Source organism: Drosophila rhopaloa, unplaced genomic scaffold, assembly GCF_018152115.1.
Source record: "Drosophila rhopaloa isolate 14029-0021.01 unplaced genomic scaffold, ASM1815211v1 contig_163, whole genome shotgun sequence".
Taxonomy (NCBI): Eukaryota; Metazoa; Arthropoda; class Insecta; order Diptera; family Drosophilidae; genus Drosophila; species Drosophila rhopaloa.
The window spans coordinates 9,188,098-9,214,181 of record NW_025335043.1 but is presented as its reverse complement, the minus strand read 5'-3'; the positions used below and the strand labels follow the sequence as shown (position 1 = coordinate 9,214,181).

At 41.8% G+C, this 26,084-nt stretch overlaps 4 protein-coding genes across 16 annotated transcripts in view; 1 reads left to right on the top strand and 3 right to left on the bottom strand.

Annotated features, from left to right (window-relative positions):
* The first annotated feature begins 739 nt into the window (after positions 1–739).
* On the top strand, positions 740–1,964 carry LOC108047028 (collagenase). Its single transcript, XM_017127058.2, has one exon. It carries the CDS (start codon positions 853–855, stop codon positions 1,732–1,734), a length of 882 nt encoding a protein of 293 aa, XP_016982547.2. The 5' UTR covers positions 740–852; the 3' UTR covers positions 1,735–1,964.
* Positions 1,965–3,337: 1,373 nt separating this feature from the next.
* On the bottom strand, positions 3,338–8,387 carry LOC108047034 (adenylate kinase isoenzyme 1). 3 transcript variants are annotated; one of them, XM_017127068.2, is made up of 6 exons: positions 7,203–7,595; positions 6,823–7,146; positions 5,073–5,156; positions 4,689–4,811; positions 3,751–4,128; positions 3,338–3,683 (listed from the first exon to the last, which is right to left on the bottom strand). In XM_017127068.2, the coding sequence occupies exons 2-6, from the start codon at positions 6,823–6,825 to the stop codon at positions 3,582–3,584; spliced, it is 690 nt and encodes a 229-aa protein (XP_016982557.2). In that variant the 5' UTR covers positions 6,826–7,146; positions 7,203–7,595; the 3' UTR covers positions 3,338–3,581. The 3 variants fall into 3 exon arrangements, 2 of the variants coding, with proteins under 2 accessions (XP_016982557.2, XP_016982558.2); XM_017127069.2 differs by lacking the exon at positions 5,073–5,156 and having other exon boundaries at positions 7,203–7,584; XR_001769412.1 differs by lacking the exons at positions 3,338–3,683; positions 3,751–4,128; positions 4,689–4,811; positions 5,073–5,156 and adding exons at positions 7,996–8,138; positions 8,209–8,387 and having other exon boundaries at positions 6,825–7,146; positions 7,203–7,940.
* LOC108047032 lies at positions 8,285–10,032 on the bottom strand. Of its 4 annotated transcripts, XR_001769411.1 has the most exons (6): positions 9,882–10,032; positions 9,714–9,829; positions 9,467–9,654; positions 8,582–9,408; positions 8,390–8,423; positions 8,289–8,328 (listed from the first exon to the last, which is right to left on the bottom strand). XR_001769411.1 is itself a non-coding variant. In XM_017127066.1 (5 exons), exons 1-4 carry the CDS (start codon positions 9,941–9,943, stop codon positions 8,620–8,622), a joined length of 1,155 nt encoding a protein of 384 aa, XP_016982555.1. In that variant the 5' UTR covers positions 9,944–10,032; the 3' UTR covers positions 8,285–8,357; positions 8,582–8,619. The 4 variants fall into 4 exon arrangements, 3 of the variants coding, with proteins under 3 accessions (XP_016982555.1, XP_016982556.1, XP_016982554.1); XM_017127066.1 differs by lacking the exon at positions 8,390–8,423 and having other exon boundaries at positions 8,285–8,357; XM_017127067.1 differs by lacking the exon at positions 8,289–8,328 and having other exon boundaries at positions 8,374–8,423.
* Positions 10,033–10,202: 170 nt separating this feature from the next.
* The window catches only part of LOC108047030 (palmitoyltransferase app), a 67,571-nt gene continuing 51,689 nt past the window's right edge, over positions 10,203–26,084 (bottom strand). For 6 of the 8 annotated variants that reach the window (XM_044458243.1, XM_044458244.1, XM_044458246.1 and 3 more), the window contains 8 exons: positions 24,684–26,045; positions 20,635–20,795; positions 19,828–20,012; positions 18,179–18,290; positions 17,957–18,111; positions 17,368–17,489; positions 17,114–17,315; positions 15,106–16,805 (listed from right to left, as the gene is read on the bottom strand). In XM_044458243.1, the coding sequence (XP_044314178.1) occupies positions 15,645–16,805; positions 17,114–17,315; positions 17,368–17,489; positions 17,957–18,111; positions 18,179–18,290; positions 19,828–20,012; positions 20,635–20,795; positions 24,684–24,874 (2,289 nt within the window). In that variant the 5' untranslated portion in view covers positions 24,875–26,045 and the 3' untranslated portion in view covers positions 15,106–15,644. Of the gene's footprint in view, positions 11,895–15,105; positions 16,806–17,113; positions 17,316–17,367; positions 17,490–17,956; positions 18,112–18,178; positions 18,291–19,827; positions 20,013–20,634; positions 20,796–24,683; positions 26,046–26,084 lie in introns of those variants that run through there. The other 2 variants (XM_044458248.1, XM_044458249.1) reach the window with 2 other exon arrangements.

Genomic DNA, 26,084 nt, shown 5'->3' with positions numbered 1-26,084 from the left:
CAGAAAAAATTCGGAGTCCCCGTTTGTTTACGGATCACGAAAATGCCATTGAAGATGCGCAAAAGCAACTTTCAAAAAATTCCATCTTTTCGCAGTTGAATGAAACATTTCCAACTGTCCGAATATTGGTGGGCCAAAAGAAAACGAGTTTTCTAATTAGAATTCCACTTTAGTTTATACATAATTAAAATCGTATTTGTCACTTAAAAATCCTACCCACCGAAAAGGGGCGGTGGTTTTTGATTCTTCTGTCCAACTCCATCTGGAATACCTGTTCCATTGTCTATCCGTCGTCCACTTCTATCTCGATTTTCTCTTGCCAAATTATGAAATTTGAGCGAATAAAATTCGTGGAATTCTCCGCTCAGCGTGTTGAAATCATCGAGCCCTAAATAATATGCGAAATATGATATTTCGGGAATAGACGCAATCACAATAACCTAATTTAACTTCCGTTTCCCATTTAAAAGTTTGAACTTTGCCTAGGCGCGCGCTAAATGAAAATCAGACGGATCGGCCGACTATCTGAGCGAGACTCCAGCGTTTTAAACGAGATTTTACGACTTGTTTGCTGTCATAACAACAGGCTACCGGAGAGGAGTCGATCTTCCAAGCCAAGTTGAGCGGAGAAGCCTCCACATGAGAGCCAGATGATAGCCGGCGAATTATTTAGCTGAGCGCGAGCGACGAGGTATAAAATATCACGGCTCCATCAGAATGGATTTAGATTGAAGCGAACGTTCAAAGCGCGCAGAACTCAGAAACGCAAAAAATATAATAAAACAAAGACTAAATTTAAATATCGGTAGAACGAGAAAGATCGGTGACAAGTGCAATCTACAGAACACGAAAATGATTACCAACAGAATGGCTCACCTGCTGGGTTGGGGAATAATGATCTTGCTGCTCGTTTGGGAGCCCACTCCCACGCACAGCTATGCGTTGGGTCACTCGAAGTTCGGACGGATCGAGAAGTTCCCCTACCAGGTGATGCTCATCGGCAAGCAGCTGTGGCGCAAACGCATCCTGTGCGGCGGAACCCTGCTCGATCGCCGTTGGGTCCTCACCGCCGGACATTGCACCATGGGAGTGACCCACTTCGATGTGTATCTGGGCACCAAGAGCGTGGAGGATACCCAGCAGTCGGGAGGATTGGTCCTGCGATCGAACAAGTTCATCGTCCATGAGCGATTCAGTCCCGAGACGGCGGCCAATGATATTGCCCTGGTGAAGCTGCCGCAGGATATTGGATTCACCTCGAGGATCCAACCCGCTTCGTTGCCCAACAGATTCCGGCATGATCAGTTCGCGGGGATGAGCGTGGTGGCCAGCGGATGGGGCGCCATGGTGGAGATGACCAACTCGGATTTGATGCAGTACACCGAACTGAAGGTGATCTCGAACGCGGAGTGCGCCCAGGAGTACGACGTGGTCACCGCCGGTGTGATCTGTGCCAAGGGACTGCGGGACGAGACCGTGTGCACCGGCGACTCTGGAGGACCGCTGGTGCTCAAGGACACCCAGGTGGTGGTGGGCATTACCAGTTTCGGACCCGCCGACGGGTGTGAGACCAATATTCCCGGCGGATTCACCCGGGTAACGCACTATCTGGACTGGATCGAGAGCAGGATTGGTGGTCACAGTGCAGCACCTCCACATCAGCAGTACCTGCGACCCCAGCATCCGCAACATCCACAACTCCACCATCAGTACAGTGATAACAATCTCATTTGAGATGGGTCTCCTTGCAGCTCGTCCGCCATCCGACTGAATCTTTATAGCTTTATGTTTAAAAGAAATTCTCCAATCTTGTGATATATCTCTCATTGAAATCTGTACATTGTTTTTAGCTTTAACTATTTAAACATCTATATTTATTTTAGTTGTAAGAGTGACAACGGCCACTGAGAAAATCAAAAAAACGAGATAAAAATCAAGCCGCAAAACAAAAAGAAAGCAACAAATGATGCAAAAATATAAAGAAATTGTATATGACAAAAATAAAAGATGAAACAAAAATAACAATAATAGCATGAAACCTGCTTCGGCTTTTCTGTCTGTTTAGTCATGCTGATTTTTGTGGAATTGGAATTCCCGCATTTGGGGATCTGATCTCGACCGGCGATAATCGCCCGATAAAAACTTTTACGTCGTCGCCAAGTGATAATTTTCTGATCGGTTAACTGTTTCGTTTTCTATCTTCATTGTTTTTTTTTCCCTCTGCGTTTTACATAACTTACGAAACGCACAATTATTAGGCATCTTTCGAAAACCCCTTATTTTACATAATATTTGTGTGTGTTGACTTTACCCTCGAGCCGCGATCTCCAAGAACTCAAACCCACTCCAGTTCAAAGGGGAGCTCCAGTGATGACGCTCGTCTGTCCCACTTGGAATTTAGTTCCGTGATGGATGGACGATTTTATTTCTACCAGTTTTCGAGTTTGGAGAGGAGTCGAAGATTTTCTTTTGGCCTTTTGTTGTTCGAATTGTGTCAGATCTATTTTGCTTTCAAACCGATCGTCATGACGCACTCGTTTGTTGGAAGATTCTTTCGATAGCAAATTTATCAAAAATTGATATCATCTAATGGCCCGAAATACTTCTGATTTAACTGGGCTCAGAAACAATTCCCCAACGGATTGGATTTGAAGCCATTTGAACAGCTCTCGAGGCAGTCGATCAATTAACTCGATGACTCGCTCTAATTTAAATTCGCTAGCAAAGCCATATAATTTATTATGACTGGATCAGTTTATCGGGTGCAACTTGTTAATGTGTCTTAGAGATATATTCAAAGATTTTGGAAAGTTCCTCATTAAAATTCCCATAGAGTTCAAGTTTGGCAGCAATTATGTAAAACGACCAGTCTTAAAAAGGCATTATTTATATTAATGTAGTGCGAAAAACGCGTTTAATTGAGATATTTGGAGAGGTATTTTGACAAGAGGTTAAATTTGTTCTACTTCACTCCCACAACATTTAAATGCTGATAGCAAACTGGTTCAGTGATCCAAATGAGCTTGTAGTTTTCGATAATAAATCACGTGGCTCTCACAGCCGCCATTCAAGGCAAATGTTTTCGAATGTTTTCCTTTCCAGCACACGTGCCCTTGGAGCTTTCAATTAGTTTATGAATAATTGGCCAGAGACTTGCTAAATAAAATCCCTAAATCGTGCCTAGTCGAGATTAGCATTTGAGAAAATGCAAGCTATTAAACTGCGGTCATTATTCAATTAATTATCAATGTTTATAAGTTCTCAGGCATTATAATCGAAGGGTACAAAAGTTAACGATATAATAATTCTAATACATCCAAACCTTACAAAGAGTGTATTCCATTTCATCTATGTGTAAATTTATTTAAAGCACTAGATCAATTATTGCTTGCAATCGATTGAAGGATAATGCCATTAAATATGGTAACATAATATAGATTTAGACTAATTTATTTGGTGTTTCGCTTTCATTTGTGCTCAGCTTTGAGATTGTGAGATTCGCGCTAAAAAGTGCATTAAAAATGTGGGTTGCGTAGCTAACTTTGGTACCGGTTTCCTAATGGTTGATGATTCGCGAATTACTAGCACTGGGCGGCGGCTTTCTGCTGCTTCTTCTTCAGCACACAGTCAATGGCCTGGATGACTTCCAAAAAGATATCGTCCACGTCACGTTCGGCATTGATCTGCGGTTTACGTAAAGCGTTTAATTAAATGGGGATTTTTTTTTGTGGATATTAATATTAAACTTGCCGTCAGGGTCTTGGCATCGTAGAGCTCCAGGATGGCGTTGGTGTTTTGCCTGAAGGTCTGGAGGCGAGCCCTAATCGTCTTCTCGTTGTCATCCTCGCGTTTCACAGCCGACGCTGCGGCACGCGCCATGATGCGCTGCACCATCGTGTCCTCAGAGCACTCGAAGTACAGTGCCAGATCGGCGGGAGCCACACGGATCTCGAACTCCACGCCCTGGTTCTTCTCCCGAGGATATCCGTCGATGAGGAATCCCTTCGAGACGCCCTTGGACCGGGTGATGGCGTCGTTGAGCAGCGACAGCACCTCGTCGTTGGACACTAAGCCACCGGTGGACATTATCTCCTGCAGTTTACGACCCTTGTCGGATCCAGAGGCCACCTATAAAACAGGTGAACATTAATATTGGGTCCAAACTAAAACAGTTGAGAGTTTCCCTAGTTTAACTTTATCTGAATAATGATATCAAAAGCAAAAGGGTTTAATGTGCCCTAACACTCATTTAGAACATTTTGAACATCGGTCTCCAATATTTTTGTTTGTATTTTCTTTCTGAATATAAACTAAATATTTTCAAGGAAAGACTTCTATAACAATGAAATTTAAATTCAAAGCGCGAAACACTTTATAACAAGGAAAGTTAACTAAAATACTAATATCAAAGCAAATATAAATGAAAATATTAAATGTAAAGTAATTTAAGTTTTTAAATCTTAGCTCAATAACTTTCTGCAGTCTTGACTGATTTTAGATGGCGATACAAATAGGTCTTTAATACTCAATATATTCGCGATATACTCAATAACAACAAACGGATATGGATAGATCTAATTATCTGTGTATACCGATCTAAAATTTGTTTTCTATAGCAAAAACAATATTCCCTTGCCATCTGCAAACAACAGATAGGAAATCTATTCCAGTATTTCTGGCCAAATTACCTCATTGCGAAGCAAATCTCCACTGCTCAGATGGGTGAATCCGTATTTTTCCACAATTTTGGCGCACTGAGTGCCCTTGCCGCAGCCGGGTCCACCCAAGATCCAGATGATGGGGATTTCAGACTGCAAAGACATGAATCTAGGTTAGTAGGCTCACAATACCGATGCAAAGAAACATCTACAATTAGCTTGGTTAGTGTTTGACTTGTACGCAAGCTTAGTTCGGTTAGGGGCGGGGTTTTGGGGAGTCTTTTCAATATTGTCAGGTATAAAATCATAGTTGTTGGTGAAGCGGTGGCCAGGCAGAACATGCCATATACATCAAGTAATCCTAGTAGTGGATATTTAGTGCCCATCGACTTGGCATCCGGATGGGCTACTTACAGCGGATTGTGCCCTGCGGAGCTCCTCGGCTTTGAGTTTCGCCACGGCCTCCTTCTTCATTGCCATTTGGTGACACATAAATAACTACACAATCGAGACAGTTGGTGGGGTTGGTTAGATATCTCACAGTTATAGTGCTATTGAACTATATATCTGAGATGTATTTGGCTTGGGTTAATATGTGGTTATTAGTATTTTGTTTTGGGCACCGTGCCAGCCACACATGTACCTCGAATGTTTGCCGACAATTAAGTTCACACGCTACACAGCCTTACAAAAGAACTTTGTATATACGATATAGATATTACATTGGATCATGACATTGATCTTGAACAGAAACCACTGCGTAACACATCATCGCAATTGGGGGGATAGGTAATTTAGAGCAATTGGCACCTCTTTTCCATTCGCACAAATGGCTCTGTTAATGGTTTGATTTCATCAAAAAAAATCCCAATTACTGTAAACAATTGAATCGTTGCCGTCGACGGCCCGTGACTATAGACAGATCAGCTTTTGATATAGTACATATTCGAGGCCCCCGCCGATTTTCGCCTGTTCCGCATTGTCGCACCCATCGAAAATATTGGGTGCAAAAAAATAAAACATAGAAAATGAATGAATTCTGGCAGCTTGATATTGCCCAGGTTGTTCGCTATCACCTTAGCTTTTTCCCCAGAGCATAAATTCAATGCTTTTTTTATTTTCTCTGACGTTTTGTTTTTTCTGGCTTTTCTCTTAGCACATTTTTGTACGCATTCAAATCGTTGCGTGTGAGAATTTATGATTTTGATGCTCATTTACGTAATTTGTTTGATATATATGTAAATATATATAAAGTAGTTCAGTGACTTTTCAATGTCATTTCCAAGGATTGGAAGTTTTTAATAATTCAGCTCACTAATCTAACAGTTGTTTAAGTTCCCAGGTAGTTAATTTTAATTATAGAACTATAGCACAAGCGTTCTGTTCAAACGGAACTGAAAAACTATCCAGCTAACTTAAAAGGAATTTTTATGGAAGCCAGCTCTTTTTATTTGCTCTTTCTTATTTCTTTTATAAGATTTTTTGTTTCTTTGTTTTGGCAATTTAAAAATGCGACGCGACTAAGGCTAAAACCGGCATGACTGTCTAGTTCGAGTAGCGCCAATAAACACATTTTAACTGCTTTTTGGCGACGAGGCTGGGGACTTGCTAATGAATCAAGCCCCGCCAGAAATTCCTGTGTAGCTGGCGGCAACTGGTCATAAATTTATGCAAATCGGGATTTTGACGTCAAAATTCGCCGAGGCTTGGAATGTGAAATTCGATTTTGTTTATGTGTGGCTCAAAGAGTTGCTAATTTGTTTGGTTGTTTGTGTGTTTTTTGGGGGAATTTCACAGATTCGTAATGAGTGGGATATTAGGAGAGGCTCTATTTATACTCGAGCTGGGTAAACAACGAGCAGCTGACTTGGGGAACTCTCGGCTTGAAAAGCTGAGCTGGTTGGCGTGAGCTGGTGCCCCCAAAGTTTCTTGATTGCATCGCTGGGCAAGGTCAAGTGCATGTGCAAGGTCGAGTGGCTTGTTCTAAATCTCTAATTTCAAAAACCTCTCGTTGGCCGTTAAAGTGCCAGAAGGGTTTTAAGTCAAAGTGAAACATTTCGTGTAGGTTACAAACAAATAAAAATAAATTGGGCATTAAGCAGGAACGAAAAGAATACAAAAAAAAAACACAAATCACAGCGGCACCCGCACACAAAACACTCACCATGATGATGTATAATATATATACACGACGTTGCTGCGGGCCTTTGGTTGAAGAAATCGCGAGATTTTCGGTGGTTTGAGAACCTATGCCTTGCTAGCCTTCCTCCTTTTGCCAGTTGTTGTGGTCGCTGCTCGCCAAGATTCGATTTCTCCGCCCGATGATTTTCCACCACCCTCGGTGCTGCGTGTGTTGAGAGTGACTAAATGGAATGGAAAGGCGATTCGGCTAACGGTTTCACTGCGCGTAGACATTCGGTCGTGCGAGCTTTCCTGCAAAGCTCTCCGATTCCCAGTGCTTTGGATTTAGCCGGTCCACCTACATATACTATAAACCGAACTTTTTCAATTCAAATTTTGAGTATTATATCTGAGGTATATTACCGTCTTTGAAGATAAGAAATTCAGCCATTACAATTCAGTTTTAATTTCAATTTTCGACCTGTGTGTTTAAGCTGCAGTCTTTTTATCAGCGATAAATTATCTCAGGAGTAGACTTTCCTATAATTTCTTCAAAGTTCTTAAGACATTTTAACTGAATTTGTTCCAATTTGCACATTGGTTGACCAACAACATCTATTAATCATTATTTTAATAGGTTTATATCTGCGACATTGGATTTCAACTGGTAGCATATTATTCTGTCGTGACTTGAAAGATTTTTAATCATATAAACTGCAACTTTTTCATAGTGAAATTGCTATTTCCGGGGTGCAGTTCAAAATTGTCTGACTTTTCACTGATTTCTTTATCAAACCAATCCATATAATTTCTCGGAATTTAAGAGTGTTTTTATGGAACACATCACAGGCAAAGAAATCGTCTGTCTAACGAGCTATTTCTATCTGGTCATTACGTTTTACCACCGTATCCATATTCTTTTGAATTTCCGTAAAAATATTTTCTGGTTCTTGTTCGGCATTAATTTTCAGAGTTATTTGGGCATAATGCTCCATCACAGCTTTCGAGCCATCAATATATATGTTTAGACTTGGGCGTGCTGTAGGGCCAGTTGAAATGGAAGTCCGTCCACTGCTTTTTTCCAATTCTAACGCAATGATCATACTGGGCGATCCAAACCCATTTTCCAATACTTGAGCCTCCACCATATCGGCAGGGTATCTGGGAGGAAATATATATTTTAGTTAATTCATATATCAACGATTCGTTTTCTTACCCATCAATGACGAATCCCTTGAGTGGGCCACGATGGCTCATCAATTGTTGTTCGATCAGAGGCACAATTTCCGGTAAGCGTATTGGATTCCCGTCCGCCTCGGATTTTTGAAATTTTTTCCCAATCGGTGTCTTGGCATTGATCTGTGTAGAGAATAGATAATACAAACTTATATTCCTTTACATGCTTATCAAAAATACCAAGTTATCTTACCTCTTCTTCAACCAATGCGACGGGATCAATATGCTTGAAGCCGTATTTTTCTACTATTTTCTGGGACTGTGTTCCTTTACCGCTGCCCGGTCCGCCCATTATCCAAATTTTTGGTACGTCCTGAATATATTAGCATTGGATTCGGGTTACTATTATAAACAAATTTGGAAAGTCAGCTTACCATTGTTGGTCACAAATTTAGTTAGAAAAAAGTTCTAAAGTTAAAATTAAAAAAATATTTTTTTTTTAAATAATTTCTAAAATTTTTGACAAATTTAGCTAGCTCACTCAGTATTTTTTTTCGGCACTCTCAATTAAGTATGGCCTTGTAAACAAAATACATGTTTGGAGCTTTGAAAATATTCTCACGTACAATTTATTGAGCTAGCATATCCGCAGTATTGGTATTCATCAACTTATAAAGTACAGAAAGGCCTGTATCTGTTTGGATTCGCTAACGGATACGACGAGCAGTGGTGCGGTGTGAAGATATTGATTTTGAATCTTGGAAATATCATCGTGAGTAGGAAAAGCCTCTTGAGATGTTAGAATGATAACATTAAAGTTGGGTGGATTTGGTGAACTCTTTTTATAACCCTCGTTGTGAAGATGCAGATCGAATGTTATCTTTAAAGAAGAAACCGTGAATTCATTTGTTGCATAATCTTGTCTTTCAAGTTGTACAATATCGAACTTTTCAAAGACCTCTTCGAATTTGGTATATGAAAATTCAGTTTTTAGGTGATCAACGAGACTTCGACCGGATGTGGAAAGCTTTTCTTTTTTACTTTCAGGTTCTTCGATTGGTTCATCATTTGCTTTACGCTTTTTTGAGTCAAATTGTAAATTTATGGATTCTTCTGTGTCTTCAGGCTCTTTTATCTTTTGAGATATAATGAGTTCCTTGTTATCTTCCATCTGTTTATCTACGACAGCGTAAAATGGCGAAGCTTTAATGCGATCTGGAACTAAATGATTTCCCACTATCTTTTTTAGCAGAGCCCAGATACAATCTGCCTTGGTTACTGATTCGGGAGTTGCTTCAGGGGGTTTATGTCTGACGACTATATAGCCAGCACGGGATAAAGCGGAGTAAACAAGGTAGTTTGTGTACTTTTCGCTTTCCAACTCGCCAAGTAGGAGCACATAAGCTTGCTCTATTGAAACCACTAAACCATAATATTCCAATTGTAAGCGACCCTGGAATTGGTAATTTCTTTAAATAAAAGCAATCTTTAAAATTGAAAAAGTATCGTACCAGTTCTAGCAAGAACAAAGCCTCATAATATTCCAGGTATAGCTTTCCCTGCTCACTGTGTCCAAAATTTTCGAATTTACCATCTTTGCGTAGGACTTCAGCCACTTGTTGCTCTTCATTCCAAGTGGCAAGAGCTCTTCCTCCAAGTCTTTCTATCCGCGGCACTGACAGCTGAGCTCGCAAATGATCTATCATTTAAAGAACATATATATATAACTTTTTTAATTTATATAAACCCAATTCTAACCTTGCGCTCGTTTAAGCTCCTCAAGTTCCGATGCAGTGCCTTCATTTTGAGTACGTTTTAGACCTCCACTTGGAACTTCAAACTCCTTGTGGCGATGAGCAATTAGCTCCTTAGGACTGTTGTTACTTGATTATTAGCTTTGTCAGTCAAATTTAATTCAGGAATTACCTTAAATATGAGTTTCTTGGATGAATCTCCACAAATTCCGTGTCCAATGTTTTCATTTCCATGTCAGTGTGACCGAAACTGTACCGTTAAAACATACCATCAAGTTTGGTCATGCAAGAACTTGAATAGTTATCGATGCATCGATGACCTTTTTGCGGTTTGTTATCGTGTTTGAAATTGTACTTGACCAACATTTCAGCACTTACTTACTTTATACCAAATTTGTAAAAGAATTTGGTAAACATAAATACAGCGAAAATTCAATTCATCGAAAGATCCAAGATAGGAATCCATTCCTTATAAATAAAATATAAGCCGGACTTCTCTATTTATAAATCTTTATTCTTTGTATAATTGTAGTTTTGTTAGTTTCGCATAACATACGCTTAACATTTTTGCTCTTTCATGCAATGGAGCTTGTCGAAATCTCGAACTCGTTTTAATTGATGTCATATAACATTTTACACCTTGAAAATACACTTAATGGTAGATTTATGAACATTTAATACACCACATTGTTGCTTTTAACTCTTACGCTGTTAACATATCTCATTCCCTCGACAATTTCAACTTTCACGTACATATATTTTGCAGGATATTTCTAGTTGGCTTTCTTTGTTTCTTCGGTTTCTTACTACACCGCAAAAGGTTTTAAACTCTGAACTGCGAAACGACACCTGCTGTTTCGGCTGTTGTAAAAACTTAAATACAAAAATTATACACTATAACTAACCGTACATTGTATATGTGTATCATTATGTATATGTACTTATAATTGATTTATATGTATGCGTCGTGTATTGTATAAACAGTTTCTCCATAGTACTGGTTTCATCTTTATTTTGTCCTCGTTAATGCCTTCGAATTGTTAACATTGTTCACCACATTTGTATTATACATATGCATACATATATCCGTAAATGCTTTAGTTATTATCATCTACATATATGCATAGATATATATTTATATCTGTTTTGAATGCGTAACGCGTTAAGGTAATATTTTATCTGCCTGCTGATAGGTCGTTTCTCTATTTCTCCCCCGGAACCACCGCATCACACATAGTTAGTCAAAATTAAAAGGCCCTACAGGTAAAAGCACGGACAAATTAATAATACTCTTCCCAGACTTTGACATGAATATCTACACTTATGTACAGGACAAAAAGGACCGCTCAGACTATGGCCACGTTCGAGGAGGAGGTGGCACTCGGTTTGCCCGACTTCACCAGGCACGACTGCGAATTGTTGCCCATGCTGGATCCATCCAGGCTGTCCAGATCCAGCGCCGTGTCTATCATCGTGGTGTCGTGCAGCATCCTCAGCCTCTCCGCCGACTTCACCTGCTCTGCTCCATCTCCCACCGACTTCCGCTGGGCATGACACGAGGCACTAACCGGATCATCCAGGTCGAGATCATCGCAGAGCAGGGTGGAGGATAGTACGTTATTGGCCTGCTGCTCCCTCTGCTGTTGCTGCTTGCGTTCATCGATGATGTTGGAGTACACATGCAGGTTGGCATCTGCCGGTGCACTTGGCGCCACTTGGGGCACATTGCTGTACATGTTCTCCGTTTTGCCCGTGATGGCAGCAGCTAATAGAGCTGCCCCAGCGGAGGGTTTCCCCGAACTCGTAGCGGCTCCTTCTGCTCTCACATGGTTGTCCGCCAGCGATGAGTTAACCAGGGCCGTCTCGAAGTCCGCATCGAATAGATTGCTATAGCTACCGCTGCGATTGCGCATTTCCCGCGCCTTATTGGAGGCAATAGCCGCCACGGCGGCCACCACTTCCGGACTGCCCACCACCAGCACATCCGGATCATCCAACTCATCCTCGCTGCTGGCCAAGTGATTCTCGTAGCTGATTGTGCCGCCATTGGAAATCTGGCGCTGTTTGTGATGCCGATGGCGGTACTGACGCGACTGTGTGGCCGTCTGATGGGTGTACGCCGGAATGTCCATCTGGGCCAGCGGAATCTCATTGTCCACCAACTGAGCTAGACTATTGGAATTACCTGCAAACGATACAGAGAAAGGGGAGAGGGCGTAAAGGAAGACCGTGATTAGTGAGTGGTATTTAATTTGTCTCTCTTGTATGTTTAATTAATGCATGTAAAATATTCAAATACTCATTACAACAAATTTGCCAACTAATTTAAAATTCGAATTTCAATTTGGAGCATTTTTATCTAGTGGTTTTATTGCTCTTTTGCTAGTGGTCGTTGATGGTTTGTTTTGATTCGGTTTGGTTTAGCTGTGGGAAAATAAAACAATTTGAATATGCAAATAATCATAAATGCTGAAAAGGGCGGCAAATTAAAATCGTAATTTAATTAAATAGGGTTTGTCTGTTAAAGCGAACAAATACACGTGTAATTGAATCGGGAAATTGCCAACTGGGCTGGTCCATCGACCGTCTCCATCCGGAGAAACTGGCCGAGAACTGGGACTGGGTGAAATCAACATAATTCAAAACTCATCAGTTGATAAGCTCTTAAACCAACAAACAAAGATAACTGAAAATGAAACGAAAAACGACCGAGAGTATGCGCAAATAAAAAGCGAAACTAGGCGCTAATTAATGGATAATGGATAATCAGTAGGTAAGTCGGTGCCAATTGAACAATTTAAAGCATGCTTTCAAAATGTTGTGAGTACAATTAGTGGGTGTATACAACTGGAGCTTGCCAATAAATTATCGCTAAATACCATATTAAACTTTGATTTTTGGATTGTGTTTGGGATGTTCTTGGGTGTGTGTTTTTATTTGGGGGTGGTGGTGATTCCTTTAGGTCTATTTGATGGATACGAATCGGCATGAGCAACTTAATAGAACGCCAAACGAATAGTATAGAGCAGCTATTTCGCACTGGCAGGTTAAGCAACAGGAAAATCAACTCAAAAATATGTATATATGGTATATGTATGCGGTGGTGTAGCTAATTTCAAACGAAACTCTAAAGCTTTGGTTAAATTTTCAGTTTTCGGTTATTTTGGTACATACAACAATTAAATGTTTTTGCATCAGGAGAGAACTCACCCAATTAAGGCTTTTAAATGCATTTTTACTCTAGTCTTAAGCGGCCCTCGACAACTTTCGCTCAATTGCAGTTTTTGTTTTGGTTATTACGGTTTGGTTAGTTTCACAAAATAGTTACAGATACAAATTTGTAAGTATTGTTTTTTTTCCCAGAGTCAAGTTGAAAGATACAGAAAGAGTTTGACATTAGTGTGCGATAAATCAAGAAGAAGGTTATAGCTTTTGGTGGATGTGTGCGCGCTTAGCCAGTCAAAACCAAAATCAGGTAACCTAAAGATAATGGAAAATGGAGGGGAGCGGAGAGGAGAGAGATCCGAACGGAAACTAAAAATCGGAAGCTTCAAGCCCAAGCCTCCAGTTCGTGTCTATGTGTGTGGGTGATTCGGGGGATATCTATATACGGTTCCAATAATCGATCAGGATCGTAAGTAGGTCTCACGCCCTTCCTGAAAGTTTGCGATACGCTTCAACACCGGGATTAGTACTTATATGTAGTTATAGATCTGCTGACGATCCGCTAACATTTCATTCGGATCAATTTTAAACATACGCTAGATACACTTTATTGCCCAACATTTAACCATACATATTGTGTATATATAAGTATATAAATTTACTTTTTCATCAGTTAACACTCGCTTTCACGCTGTGACTCAGCATGAACACACATATATATATATATATATAATATATATAACTTCCTACAACTTCAATTACCTCGCTAATGCGTATTACACTTGCAATTAATTATAAAAGGAACCCATAATATTGTTTATGCTCAAGATTTAAAGCCTTGGAGGCGGCGTGTGAGCCACAATTAATTCTTTAAGCTGGCTTATATACCTAATACGCTTCACGATTTTCACCTCCCCAAAAGTCCAGCAATTTCCTGCCCGAGAAATGTTTTGTAACTATTACAACTAGGTATAAATATTTTCAATTTCAATTTCAATATCAATTTTCATTTCAATTTCAACGCATTGTTCGGTATTCTGTTTATTGCTAATTATTTGCAGCAGTCACTTGGCAATGTTCCAATATTCAAGATTAAGACATATTCGATATTTGATATTCAATCCGTGTTTGCAACAATTTCTTTTTTGTATTCGACTAGTAGTTTAAAAATGACTCTTTCTTAACACTGATACATAGTTTATCAAATTCTTATTGAATTCCATTTTTAGTTTACGTTTACGTTTACATTTAATTTTAATTTTCATTGTAAAAATGAAAAAAGTCCTAACAAAATGTTGCTTCGATAAATGGCAGTTATTTTGGCTCATTAAGTGTTTTGCTAATTTCCCATTTTCTAATTGCAAGTTAAAGTTTTCATTCGCTTCTATGTTTGATTGAAACCTTCCAAATTATTCAAAAAATTCAACTTAAGGCCCAAGTGACTGCGATCATTGATAGGCTATTCAGCCGTGGGAATCTCACGAGGTTCCCAACAAAAATCAAAACTTAAGCATTTTACTAGGCGAACAAAGTCAAACATGCTTGGTTTGGGATGTTGGTTTACTGGTTTTTTGGTTAGTAGGTTGCTTGGTTGCTTTGGTTGGTTAGTTGGTGTCTTCACTATTGGAGGTGGCGGCGCTGGGACGTAGACCAAGGTGGATACATATACACGGGTGGCATTGTGGCCCCTGGCGCCGAAGCTCCTCTATTGCAATCGCATTTGCATCAGAAGAGATCCGACGCACCTAGCCTGGGAAGCAGGTGCTAAATAAACGCAAAAGTTTCTATGAACCAAGTTTTTTCGGGGCGGGGGGTGGTGGGCAAACAGGGAGTCTACAGCGGTTGGCAGGGGTTTTCACATACATTAAACAAAAATCATACAAGTTCGACTTCTACAAAGGGTGCAAACACAAATTCGGAATTCAGGCTGCAAAAGGGTAGCAGTTACAGTTGCTGCAACATCTAAGCGCACCATGGAAGCCAAGTGAGTCTCACAAAATGTGCCACAATCAGACTGTGATAGATTCCCTCAAAGTTAAAATCAAGGCTGCAAACTTTTAAATTTATTCGGTCCGTTGGTTCGAACATTCAGTTGAGGAAAATATTTACTTTGCATATGCAAGCTAGAGCAATTTGCTCTGATAAATTATCCATACAAAAAGGGTAAGTAGTTCAGTTTTAACAAAATACAAATTTAAAAGTCATTGGTTTTGAATGCAATTCATAATAATGATGCTGCTAGTTGTACTTTTTCAATAAAAGTGTTTAAATTTTTGTGTAGAAAAAATCTCCTATTTTCTGAACCAAATTTTTCGAATGGTATTAATGTTACTAATTTAGATGTTGTATTTTTAAATGATTACAGTCAAAATATACAAAAAGCCGAACCCTTCCGAAGCTGCTCGGTTAAAATATAGTTTGCAGCCTTGATTTAAATATGTACAATGCAAACTACTCAAAAAAAGTGTTTAAAGCCTAGATAAGCCCTTACATTAGATCCTAAATGAAGTTTTAATTAAACCAAAATCGGATAGCTGCCACGAGTCCAAAATGTTAGGGAAAAGTCGGGCGAATTCCGAAAACTGGACCCGAATTGGCCACCTTAGCAAAAGCGTGGAAGCATTAGGAATCGGGCTGGCCAGGGCCCGGCCGTATGTACAGCGCCCAACAACCGATCGAGGAGGATGACTAGGGGGCAGAACGGCCCACTGAGCCGGACAACGGATCGGGACAACAAGTGGGCGTCGGAGCAGCGGACTGCTGCTGCGTACTATGACGAGTCACTGCCCGCCGCATCCTCGATGATCGAGTTGAGATCGATGTTGAACGAGTACTCGTAGAGATTGGAGTAGCGGTCGCGCTCCTTCCACGGCGACCGGTGATTCATATAAAGATTTCGTTTACTAACACGAAAGATCTGGCTGTCCTTGATCGACTGATCGTCGTCGCAGGGTTCACCGCCACCGCCAAAGTCACATTCGCGGATGGTCAGCCGGTTCGTGGGCGACTTCAGTTCGAACATCACCTCCTGGTGCTTGTACGGCTTCCTCATGGGCAGCGGCTGATAGCCGGCGATGTTAACCTTCTGCGAGTCCACCGACATCGTCGATTGCCGACGCATCCCACGCGCCGCCTTCGGAAATGGATAGTTCCTCATCAGATTGGAGTCGGTGCTACGTTGTGGCGAGTAGTACTTGTAGTCCGTGGGCGCCGGCGGCTGTGGCGCCGTGGTGTGTATGGTGGTCAGGGTGCTGTTGCTGGCGGAGATTCCTGCGCTGGCCTGCAGCTGCAGCGTCGACGGTCGTCGTGGCGCCAGCGGCGGTGGAGCCGTGGCCAGGGACACGGACACCGAAGTGGGTGCGGTGGTGGTGGCAGAGGAGGAGGAACCACCCGTACCCGTACCCGTTCCGGTACCAGTGCCAGTACCAGTTCCTCCGCTGGCGCCGGAGGCCACCGCCGCCGCCGCTGCTGCCACGCTGCCAATGGCGGTGGTCTGCTGGGCGTGGACGTGGTGATGCAGCAGCGGGAGCGGCGAGTGGCGGACATCGTCGTACGACGGTGTCAGCGGCAGGTGCAGCGATCGCTTGAGGTTCAACCGGTAGGAGGAGGACGTGGCCGGCGAGCGCAGGAGCGAGGGGGAGTTGGGACCCGCACCCGAACTCACACCCACACCCTCGTGTTGCTGCAACTCGGCGGCCACCAGATGCTGCTTCAGCTGCTTGTGCTTATGCTTGCTGGCCTTGAATTGCTGCTGGGCACTGGCGGGCAGCAGGGTTTGCAGGGAGCAGCGCTGCTGGTGCTGCTTGCGGGACTTACCGTTTTGGACCAGGTCGTAGCTGGGCGGCGGATGGTCGAAGCCGTTCCCATGGCCATTCCCGTGGCCATTGATGGCACCTCCGTTGCCCTCCAGTGTCGAGGAGGAGGGATTGGACTGGTTTGTTGATTGGTTGGTTGGTTGGTTGGTTGGTCGTGTGATTGTGTCGATTGTGGTGTATGAATCGAGTAGAAGTAGTAGTTACCAAAAAAGAACATTGCATAGAACACAAAAAGAAGAAGTTGAAGTTGAATTACAGATTGTCAAAATGATGTGCACAAAAGTTCATCGTACGAGAGTTTTGATTTGATATATAAAGGATCAAGCAAGCAGAGTGCCCAGACATTTAGATATTTTTAGAGATTTTGGGTGGTGAAAGGGTGCGCTTGGGTGGGCTCAATGTGGCCGGTGGGTTGGCCGCTTACCTCGTCATAGAAGCGGGGCTTCAGCTCCGCCCCACCGATGCTGATCCCGCCGCCGGCACCACCGATCCCACTACCCCCGCCGCCCATCATGGGCTGCGAGGTGGTGACCATGTGCGAGGCACTCAGCACATCGCTGAGTGCGTGCCGCGGACTCGATTGGTGCTGCATCTGCTGGATGAACTCGTCGGTGGCGATGCCGCGTCTGCCAATTAATCCATTTAATACAGTTTGAGCCACTCTGCCGTGGTACTTACCTATCGATCAGCGAGGGCGTCATGGGTCCGCATAGGATGTGGCAACAATTCAGGCAGATGTTCCCCCGCGAATAGGGATTTTGGGTGCGCGGACCGCCTTTGGAGGAGAAGGATCCCTTGAGCTGTGGACGATACCAGTTTTAAATGTGATGCATTTAATTTAAGCATTTCATGTGTTAATAAATCACTTTTAAATTTCTTTAAATTCCTCCAAGATGATGCTTACTCTGTGGTTGAGTTTTTAATTTTATTCACATATTTATAAATATGAAGCAAAATTGTTTGTCATAAATCTAGTTATAAATAAACAATACGAAACCACAAATTCAAAAATAACCAAGTGTAAAAAAATTAAACATTTAGAAACAACCAATACAGCGCTTTTAAAAAATGCATTTTTTTATTTAATTTAATTTTATTTTATTTTAGTATCTTAATGAGAAAAGATGGAAATAAAATGTATGAGTTTTATTATTGAAAATATTCAAGGCCTTAATCCCTTTAAATTTATTTTTTATTCTCTCCTAATGTCACAATTTCCATAATATTTTTGAAAACATTTACTTATTTAATAATTTTCTATACTCACATCCTCGTTGGTTGTCTGATCGCTCGTCGTCAGATAGGTATGGAAGCCGGCCAGGCCGATCACCGACCATATCGAGAAGAAGCAAATGAACACAACAATCACAGTGAAGGGCGCCCTCTTGATTACTTTGAAGACCTCCAGCTCGGTTTTCATCACTGCAGGTGGTATAAAAACGCATATAATTCATCTACTTTATGGTGTATAGCATTCTTATGTACTCACATAAAACTAAATGCGTCACAGAGCACGAGAATATAAATACAGCTAAAAATGCCAATGAGACTAGAAACAAATAAAAGAACCGATAATTCCGCTTGCCCACGCAGTTTCCCACCTGTAAAGAGAACGTTAACAGGGTTATAAAGACACAACAGGCGAAAATAAAGTCGGTAACAAATCTTTGTTGAACCCCTAACATAATAAGGTTAATTGCATTTTCACGAGATGTGTGGCATTACCAAAATTACGACCAAGAAATGCCTTAATTTCAGCCAACAACATCCCACCCACCCAAAGATCCCTTTGAAACCGCGAAGCAAAACCCCCAAAAGGCTCGAGTCGACCTTCAAGCCGTCAGATGCGATTGTGTCGGTACTTTCTCTCCTTCGGGGTTTAAATTACGCCCGAGCCCAAGTAAATGAAAAGGGGCGATGGCAAAGGCATGACAGCAACACAAACTGGAGGAGATTTGATTTTTAAAAGGCAGAGGATTGTATACACTTTCTTTCTAAGTACATTTAATCTGATACACAATCAAAATAACTACATAGCCCAAATAGTTTAGGATTTTAAGATAAAATAACAAATAAGTAACTATAATTTTCACGACCTAAAAGGATTATGTTAAAGTCGGATTAATTAATATTTAAATATGTCTATGATTCAAGCTCTCCAACCTATTTGTAAGGATGACATTCCTTAGATAGAGTGGAATTGAAAGCTCATCATAGTGTAAATATTTGATGGCTTAACTGACCTTCCTCAAGTTAAATGGTTTGCAGGTCAATTTAAATTGATTGTGAATTGTGCAAGCTAAAATCAAGGTGAAAACAATTTTCCATTTAAAAGACAGTGGAAATCAATATTGCCGTGGGATATGAAACAAAAAGACAAAGCAATCAATTAGAGGAAAAACGTATAAATAGTTAAAGAGTTTTCTTTAACGAAATGAAGGAGAATTCCATTGATAGTAGACAAAACAGTCAATTAGTTAATATGAATAATTAAGAAACAGAGGTTTATTTGAAGAGAGCTTTGAAAGCGTTAATTGTTTTTAATCCGTGAGGGTATGTTCGATGATTTCAGTCCCAAGAGGATATTGGACCTTAAACAAATGCCTTCCTCCGTATTCAAATGTAAACTACACCCCCGAAAAAGATTACAAATATGAGTGCGGCTACTTAAGTTAGTGTGTGTGCGGATGGGTTTGTGCCAGTGCGGTTTGTTTGCTTGGTCCTGTGTCCAAACACACACACAGCCACATCTTGTTGCATCAGCGCGTCGCTGGCGGGGATATGAAAAAAAAAAAAAAAAATCCGGCAAAGGATTGGAGGGAGTCCGAGTGCGCTTTTTATATGTACGGTTCCAGCTTGAAAACGTGACGTGCGCTCTGCTGAAATTATTTTTACTAAAAAATTAGCAACCTCAGCGGTTGCCGCTGGAATTGGGTTAAAGTCAGAGACGACGAGAGGCTGTTGGTTTTGTGGCCCACTTTTCGCCAGCGCCTCTAATGCGGCGCTTGGCTCAATGTCAGGCGGTGGGTGGTTCTTTTGGGACAGGAGTGATTAAAATTGCGCCACCGCTAACGAGGTGCCGGGTGTCCTTGTCAAGGACCCACTCGGTGACTAACTACTACCACTACCACTACTCACCCAGGGACAGTGGTGATCGAAGCGGTCCACGCAGTTGTCGCACAGGCTGCAATGCGATGCCCTCGGCGGCCGGAAGATCTTGCAGGTGAAGCAGTATTTCAGCTTGACCGTCTGGCCCTTGACCAGGACCTCCTTGGTCCTCGGCGGCGGTCGATATGTGGGGCTGTTCAGCGAGTTTGGCACCTCTGTTTTGTTTGTAGGCGGTTGGATTTGGGTTATCCAAACACAACAGCACCAGGATTTATCCAGAGAGGCGGCACAGGAAATGCAGTAACAGCAGTGGCATCAGCAGCATCGACAGGAGAACATTGTTGACATGGAAGGGGAAAGAGCAAAAGTTTTCTCATTTTAAATATTTTATACAAAGGCAACAACAACAGCAACTCATTAGTGCAAAGGCAACGCAGCTTTCGCCTTTGATGATGATTTTTTATACGGAATATATTTTTTTTCCCATTTTTTGCCAAGCGCGTTTTATTTTTTCATTCTATGTCATGCTACGCTCATTACTTTTTACGTTACGTGCTTCCCCTTTCCTGCTCCCCACACACACACACATACAAACTTAATGAAGTGAAAACAAATATATACGCAAGTGTCTCTGTATGTGTTTGAGTGGGCGAGTGTTTGGCAAGGGGCGTGGCATGGCAGGAGCCGAAGGAGAAGGATATTCAGGCAACAGGCAGCCAACGACCTTGGCCACGTTTCCTTTTGGATGGACGCAAGGACTTCGACTGTGCCAGCGATTTGCGATTGCGACGGCGATTGCGATTGCTAGTGCGACAACGGTGCGGATGAGTAACGTACCAATTTGCTTTTCAATATAGGCGGCCTCATCGTTGGAGGCTCGCGGTATGACGCCCGGATCCGTGAAGGTTGTGCGCAGCAAGGAGCTCATCGTGAAGAAGTAAAGGACCGCTCCCACAATCGGAATGGCCGGATTGATGCTGTCCGCCAGAAAGGGACAGCTGGAAAAAGAAAACGAGAAATATATATCATTAATCTAATGGTGTTTCTGTCATTTTGTTTATGGCAACATCTTGATTTTGTTTTGATTGTTTCAGTTAATGGAGAAATAAACTAGAGGCACGTCAATAAAATATGATAAATTGTAGGTTTTCAGTAATTATGTTAATAAACTAGACAGAAGTTATTAAATATTATGAAATTATTTACCTTACAACTAAGAAAAGAGCTATGATACCTCTTAAAATGTTTTGAAACTGTATACATTTTTTTCTATCTATCTAAAGAGCAATTACCTAAACCTGTACCAGTAAGCAACGAACTTATTTAACTCTTTCAATGTTGATTAATCCGCTTTGATTGGACGAGGAAGTGAAGGGAACGTCATTCAAAGACTACTGAACATTGGATTCTATGTAATCTACGATTATGTCCTTTTTGGAAAAGCACCCATTGAAATTTGATTCCTTAAATCTCCGGCTTGCCATGCATCCTGCATGCACTGCATCGAAACGTCCAAATGCAGGCAGCGGTTGCCAATGGATTCACTACTGCAGCTTTCGGTGGGCGACGAGTGTGTCCTGCCCTGCTCAAAAATGAATGCAAATGTCCCCGGTAATTTGGCAATGCCCCAAATGTGGGAATCCGAACAAATATGCCCCCGAAATGGGGGACTGGGGCGTCATGAACGTGGACTCAAACCCATCGGGGATAGATGGATGCGGATCAGGAGCTGGGGGGATAGGACTACAATGCTCTGCCCGGCATTGTTACTTAATGCCCGATGCGTGCCAACGATTTGTGAATAGCAAAAGTCGCCGCATCCACCAGCAGCAACTTTCACTCGCTATCAACTCACAAAGGACCCAAGTGCTCAGTGACAATTATGTGTGACAAGTCCCAGATGTATCAGGGTGTAGGCTTCATTTCGGGGACAGGACAGTCAGCAGAACCAACCGAAAATTGTTAAATACATTTGTCATGACAACGCCGATTCCCTCCCCCTGCCCTGCAGTAGTAAAGCTTAAATAGGGGGAATGCATTCAAAAAATGCTTTTCTCGCATTCAGCTGGCAAATCGCTGACAATGCCATAGAAAATAGAAAATGGGGAATACGAAGGAGAGCCCCTTCTGCATTGTGTGCTACCTTTTAGCGATTTGCATTGCCGGAGAGCGTCGAACGAAACACAATTTGGGTTTGCCCACACATCCCCAGGCTGCCTACATACAAAAAAATATATTTTATTGTTCAATCTACCAATGATTTTAATCAAATTTCGATACATTTACTTTGTAGTTTCATCGTTTCATTTTATTAAAAACGAATTTGCATGTTGCCACTTTGATTTGAAAGCATTTCAAACTCTTTTTCTTCCCGTATATAAAATCAATTCAATTGTTTTTCGAGTACTATTATGCTTTAAGTAATTTTAATTCTGATGCAGAGAAGTTTGGTTTATAAAATTAAAATTAAAATTCAAACTTTTTATCTTTGCTAACATAAAAATGTAATTCTATGTGAAGTTGTGATACTTTCCGTAGGGTCATTAAATTAAATGCTGAAAATGTAATTCAGATATAGTAATAATCCTTAGGCATTTAGTATAAGACCCAAACACCAATCCTTAAGTAAAATCTATTTAAACAAAATTAGTTAGTTAGTAACACAGCGTAGAAAATAGAATACTTTTAGTTCTACATTTTTTTGTGTGCATACGGAGGATGTGTGCGAATATCTGCAGGAATAACTATGCGAGCACTCAAAGGCATTGCGGATATTGTAATGCCCATCCATACTGGGGCGCCTTCCACTCGACTGTGCGCTAATGTAAAGCAAGCAATGAAAATAAAATCGCGCTGTAGCCGCTTTTCAGCAGCGAATAAATTTGGATCGCGCAAGAGGAGCCAGATGTAGGTGGTTCACATGGTTTCTAGGCATGGGAATTTCAATTTCTTTGTGGAAACACCACCTCCGCACATGCAATTCCTTTTTTGTGGTGCTCAAATGATTTCGTGCAGAAAATGTTGAGCATAATTTTGTCTAATCGCGCTGTCAGTGGTGAATGGGATGCAGCTTTAACGTTGTGTTTCATTTGTATTTGCACTACGTGACGTATGCGTTATTTTGGCCAGTCTCCGGAAAAGGAGGACGGAAACGCCCACGTGCAACTAAATTGAATATAGTTAAACGTTTGTGGGCTGTGGCTTTTCCATATGTGCACGCCCCTTGGATATTTATTTAGTTTCAATACCGGCCAAAAGCAATCTATTGGACGGCGGTATTATTATTGGAGAAACGTGATAGTAACGACCAATACTGCAATACTGTTCAGGGAAATTCCTTATTTTCCGTTTACTTTGTGCTGTCCCAAATAAGCAATCCCTTTTCTTGTATTTTTTTCTTTTATTTCAGACAGTGTTTCCAATTGAAAGAGCTGCACTTTTCGTTTGCTACTATAATCTTCTTTCAGAAATATGCAAAATCGTTTGACTACTTATCATTACAAAGGAGGAACCCTTTGTTGAAGTGAACATTCTTACTAAGTGAATTGTTTAAACGTAGCATATACTTTGGGGCAATACTAGCCTAGGAGGAAACGGAAAAATAAGCTTCAATAAAAGAGTATGCAGAGGTCGGACTAACCGATATTTAAAAAGTACATTAATAATTTAAAAACTTTAATTTTCCACCATTAAACACCACCGTCAAAGCTTAATAGCGGAAAAGTTTAGCAACAGGAAATAGAAATGTGTCCCGGATGAACGAGTTTGGAATGGTAATTTTGTTTAAAAACTAAAACCGAGGGTGGGGACACTTTTCTGTGGTATGCCAGTGGGTTAAAGTAGCCTGAACATATTTGAATGCCGCACAACCATCGGACGACGGATTGACAAATCAAAAGCTGAAACTATTTGTCCACCCCCTTCGCAATCCTCACGGTTACCCGTAATTCAACGGATTCACCAGGGACAGAGACATCAAGCTGAAAAAGTAGCAGCAGCAGCAGTAGCAGTAGCAGCTTGGATCCCGATGTCCTTTGCCAGGCCAAGCATAACGCATACGCCACGTTGCACAGCAATAATTACATGCCATTGGATACGGAGACGGACGGCAGACGACAGTCGGGAACAGAGACCGGATGAGGGACCCGTTGAAACCGATGAAACCAGAGCAAGAGTCCAAAGTCAGAGACCATTAATGTGGGCGTAATTGGAAATCAAGCATGATCCGGGGGGGAAGTCGGGGGTCGGTGAATCGGGGATCCGGTGCCCCGGAAGGGTTACTGGGCAATGCTTAATTAGCAACGTATACATTTTGCACACAATGCAACTAAAGGGAGGCCAGCCTCAACCAGAAACACGGAAAGAAAAATGGCCTTCTAAACTCGAATACAAATTAACTTAGTATGTGTACTTATCTCAAAGATTTAATTATTGAAGCATACAATTATTCAAGACACGATTATTTACTATCTACCTACTAAATATAAGCTTCAATAGCAAATCAATCCAATTTGAGTACCTACATTCTTCACTGTTTTATTATTAATATCTAAAATATCTATGATAAGTGACTCTTGTTCTGAGTACTTGTTATACATTTAAATTATTAATTTTAGCTTGAGTACTGGTTTTAGGATGATAAATCTAGCTTAAGGTAGAATTTTATTTATAATCTGAAGAGCACTATAAATACAAATTCAATTTTGCTTATAATTTATATAATAATGACTTATAATTTATTTTAGCAATTGGGACAATATGTTAAGTATTATTTACTTAAAGCAAAATTGAATTTATATATTGTATGAATTTTCGTAAATGTTTTCTAACGTTTTTTTTTCTGTGCACACACAAATGGTTGAAATGAGCACGGGGCGTATACTCACTCGAAGGCAAAGAAGAGCGCACTGGTGCCGGTAATCAGGATGCACGTCAAGTAGAAGACGCCTGTGTGCGGTGCGGACATTAGCAATCCATCGCAGTAGAATTTATTGCGTCCGGCAAACAGTTCCCATTTGCGTGTGACGCGCTGGTTTGGTGCCATGTTACTGCAACAACAGCAGCACAGCAGATTCATCGGGGCGGTCCTGGGAAATGGGTTTTAAGTGGGATTGGGATTGCGATTCCTGTTCCTGTTTCAGTTCCCGTGCCTGATTTTGATTTTGATACTTTTCCTTGCTGACAACAGTTGCTGACTGTGACAGCGACGCCTTTGCCGTTGCCGTTGCCTTTTCTGCTGCTGCTGCCGCTGATGATGATGATGATGTGGGTTTTGGGTTGGGTTGGATCCTAGGGAATATGGTGGGTTATGCTCTGCCGCCGACAGTTCGCCCGTCTGCAGTTGACGAAATTATGCTGTTTTGCTGGGGTCCCGACTTCGCCTCCCTTCTCCACCTTCGCACCTCCTCCTGTCACAGGGACGTGTTCATGTGTGGCTGTTGCAATGCCTGCGGCACGCAAAACCGACGACTTCCACAAGATGCCTCCTGCTGCTGCTCCTGTTTGCCAACTCCAAGGAATCTCATGCACACCAGGCGGCTGGGCTGCTTGAAATATTCGCTTAAAATGTGCTGTGTTTTTAGGGCTAATATTTCACTCGGTCGGTTGTTGGTTGGCTAGTTGGTTGGTTTTGTTGTTTGAATGCGAATGTTCAGGTGAATTTAATCAAAATTAATGTCCTGTCCAGCTAATGCTGCTTCTCCTGCTGCTTCTACAACTACTACTACTATGTTCCCGTGCTGTTCCAAAAGCAATTTCGTCCACTTTGTTGCGTTGTCCACGGTCCGCGGCATCAGCCACATTGCGTTTCAATTTCCTCCGTTTTATTGCAGCGCACACTTTCGGGCCTCACGCCCACGCCCACGCCCCGGCTTTAATTAAAGCAGGACGCCTGTCATTTCCCTGCAGCCGCCTTCTTTGCAATGTGCCACGCCCCCTTCTCCGCCGGAATTGGGCGGTCTGAATGGGTGGGAATGGAAGGGGAATTGGGAGAACTTGGACCACGTTCCGTGCACACTATACAGCAATTATTTGCTCGGCTTTGTTGATCCTGAATTCGGGATCCTTTCGGTGGCCCGTCCGTGTCCTTTATGATTCAATTATTCGCTATTCGCTGCTGGCGCCACCAACAGTAGTTAAAATTGGCGTTGGCGTCGAATTGGTTTGGCTGGCTTCTGGGTTTGAGTTTGGGTTTGGGTTCGGTTTCCAGTCCGGTTTAGTCGCGTCGAGTTGAGTTTGAGTGGGCCGTCCTGAAAAGGAAGAGAAGAAAGAAGGAAATTTGTGAAAGG

Coding starts and splice junctions, on each gene's coding strand:
- LOC108047028 (XM_017127058.2), top strand. CDS start 853: ATGATTACCAACAGAATGGCTCACCTGCTGGGTTGGGGAATAATGATC.
- LOC108047034 (XM_017127068.2), bottom strand. Junction 4,812..5,072: donor TCCGCAGGGCACAATCCGCT/GTAAGTAGCCCA, acceptor ATGTCTTTGCAG/TCTGAAATCCCCATCATCTG. Junction 4,129..4,688: donor GAGATTTGCTTCGCAATGAG/GTAATTTGGCCA, acceptor CCTGTTTTATAG/GTGGCCTCTGGATCCGACAA.
- LOC108047032 (XM_017127066.1), bottom strand. CDS start 9,943: ATGGAAATGAAAACATTGGACACGGAATTTGTGGAGATTCATCCAAGA. Junction 9,655..9,713: donor GGAGCTTAAACGAGCGCAAG/GTTAGAATTGGG, acceptor TTTAAATGATAG/ATCATTTGCGAGCTCAGCTG. Junction 9,409..9,466: donor CTTTGTTCTTGCTAGAACTG/GTACGATACTTT, acceptor TACCAATTCCAG/GGTCGCTTACAATTGGAATA.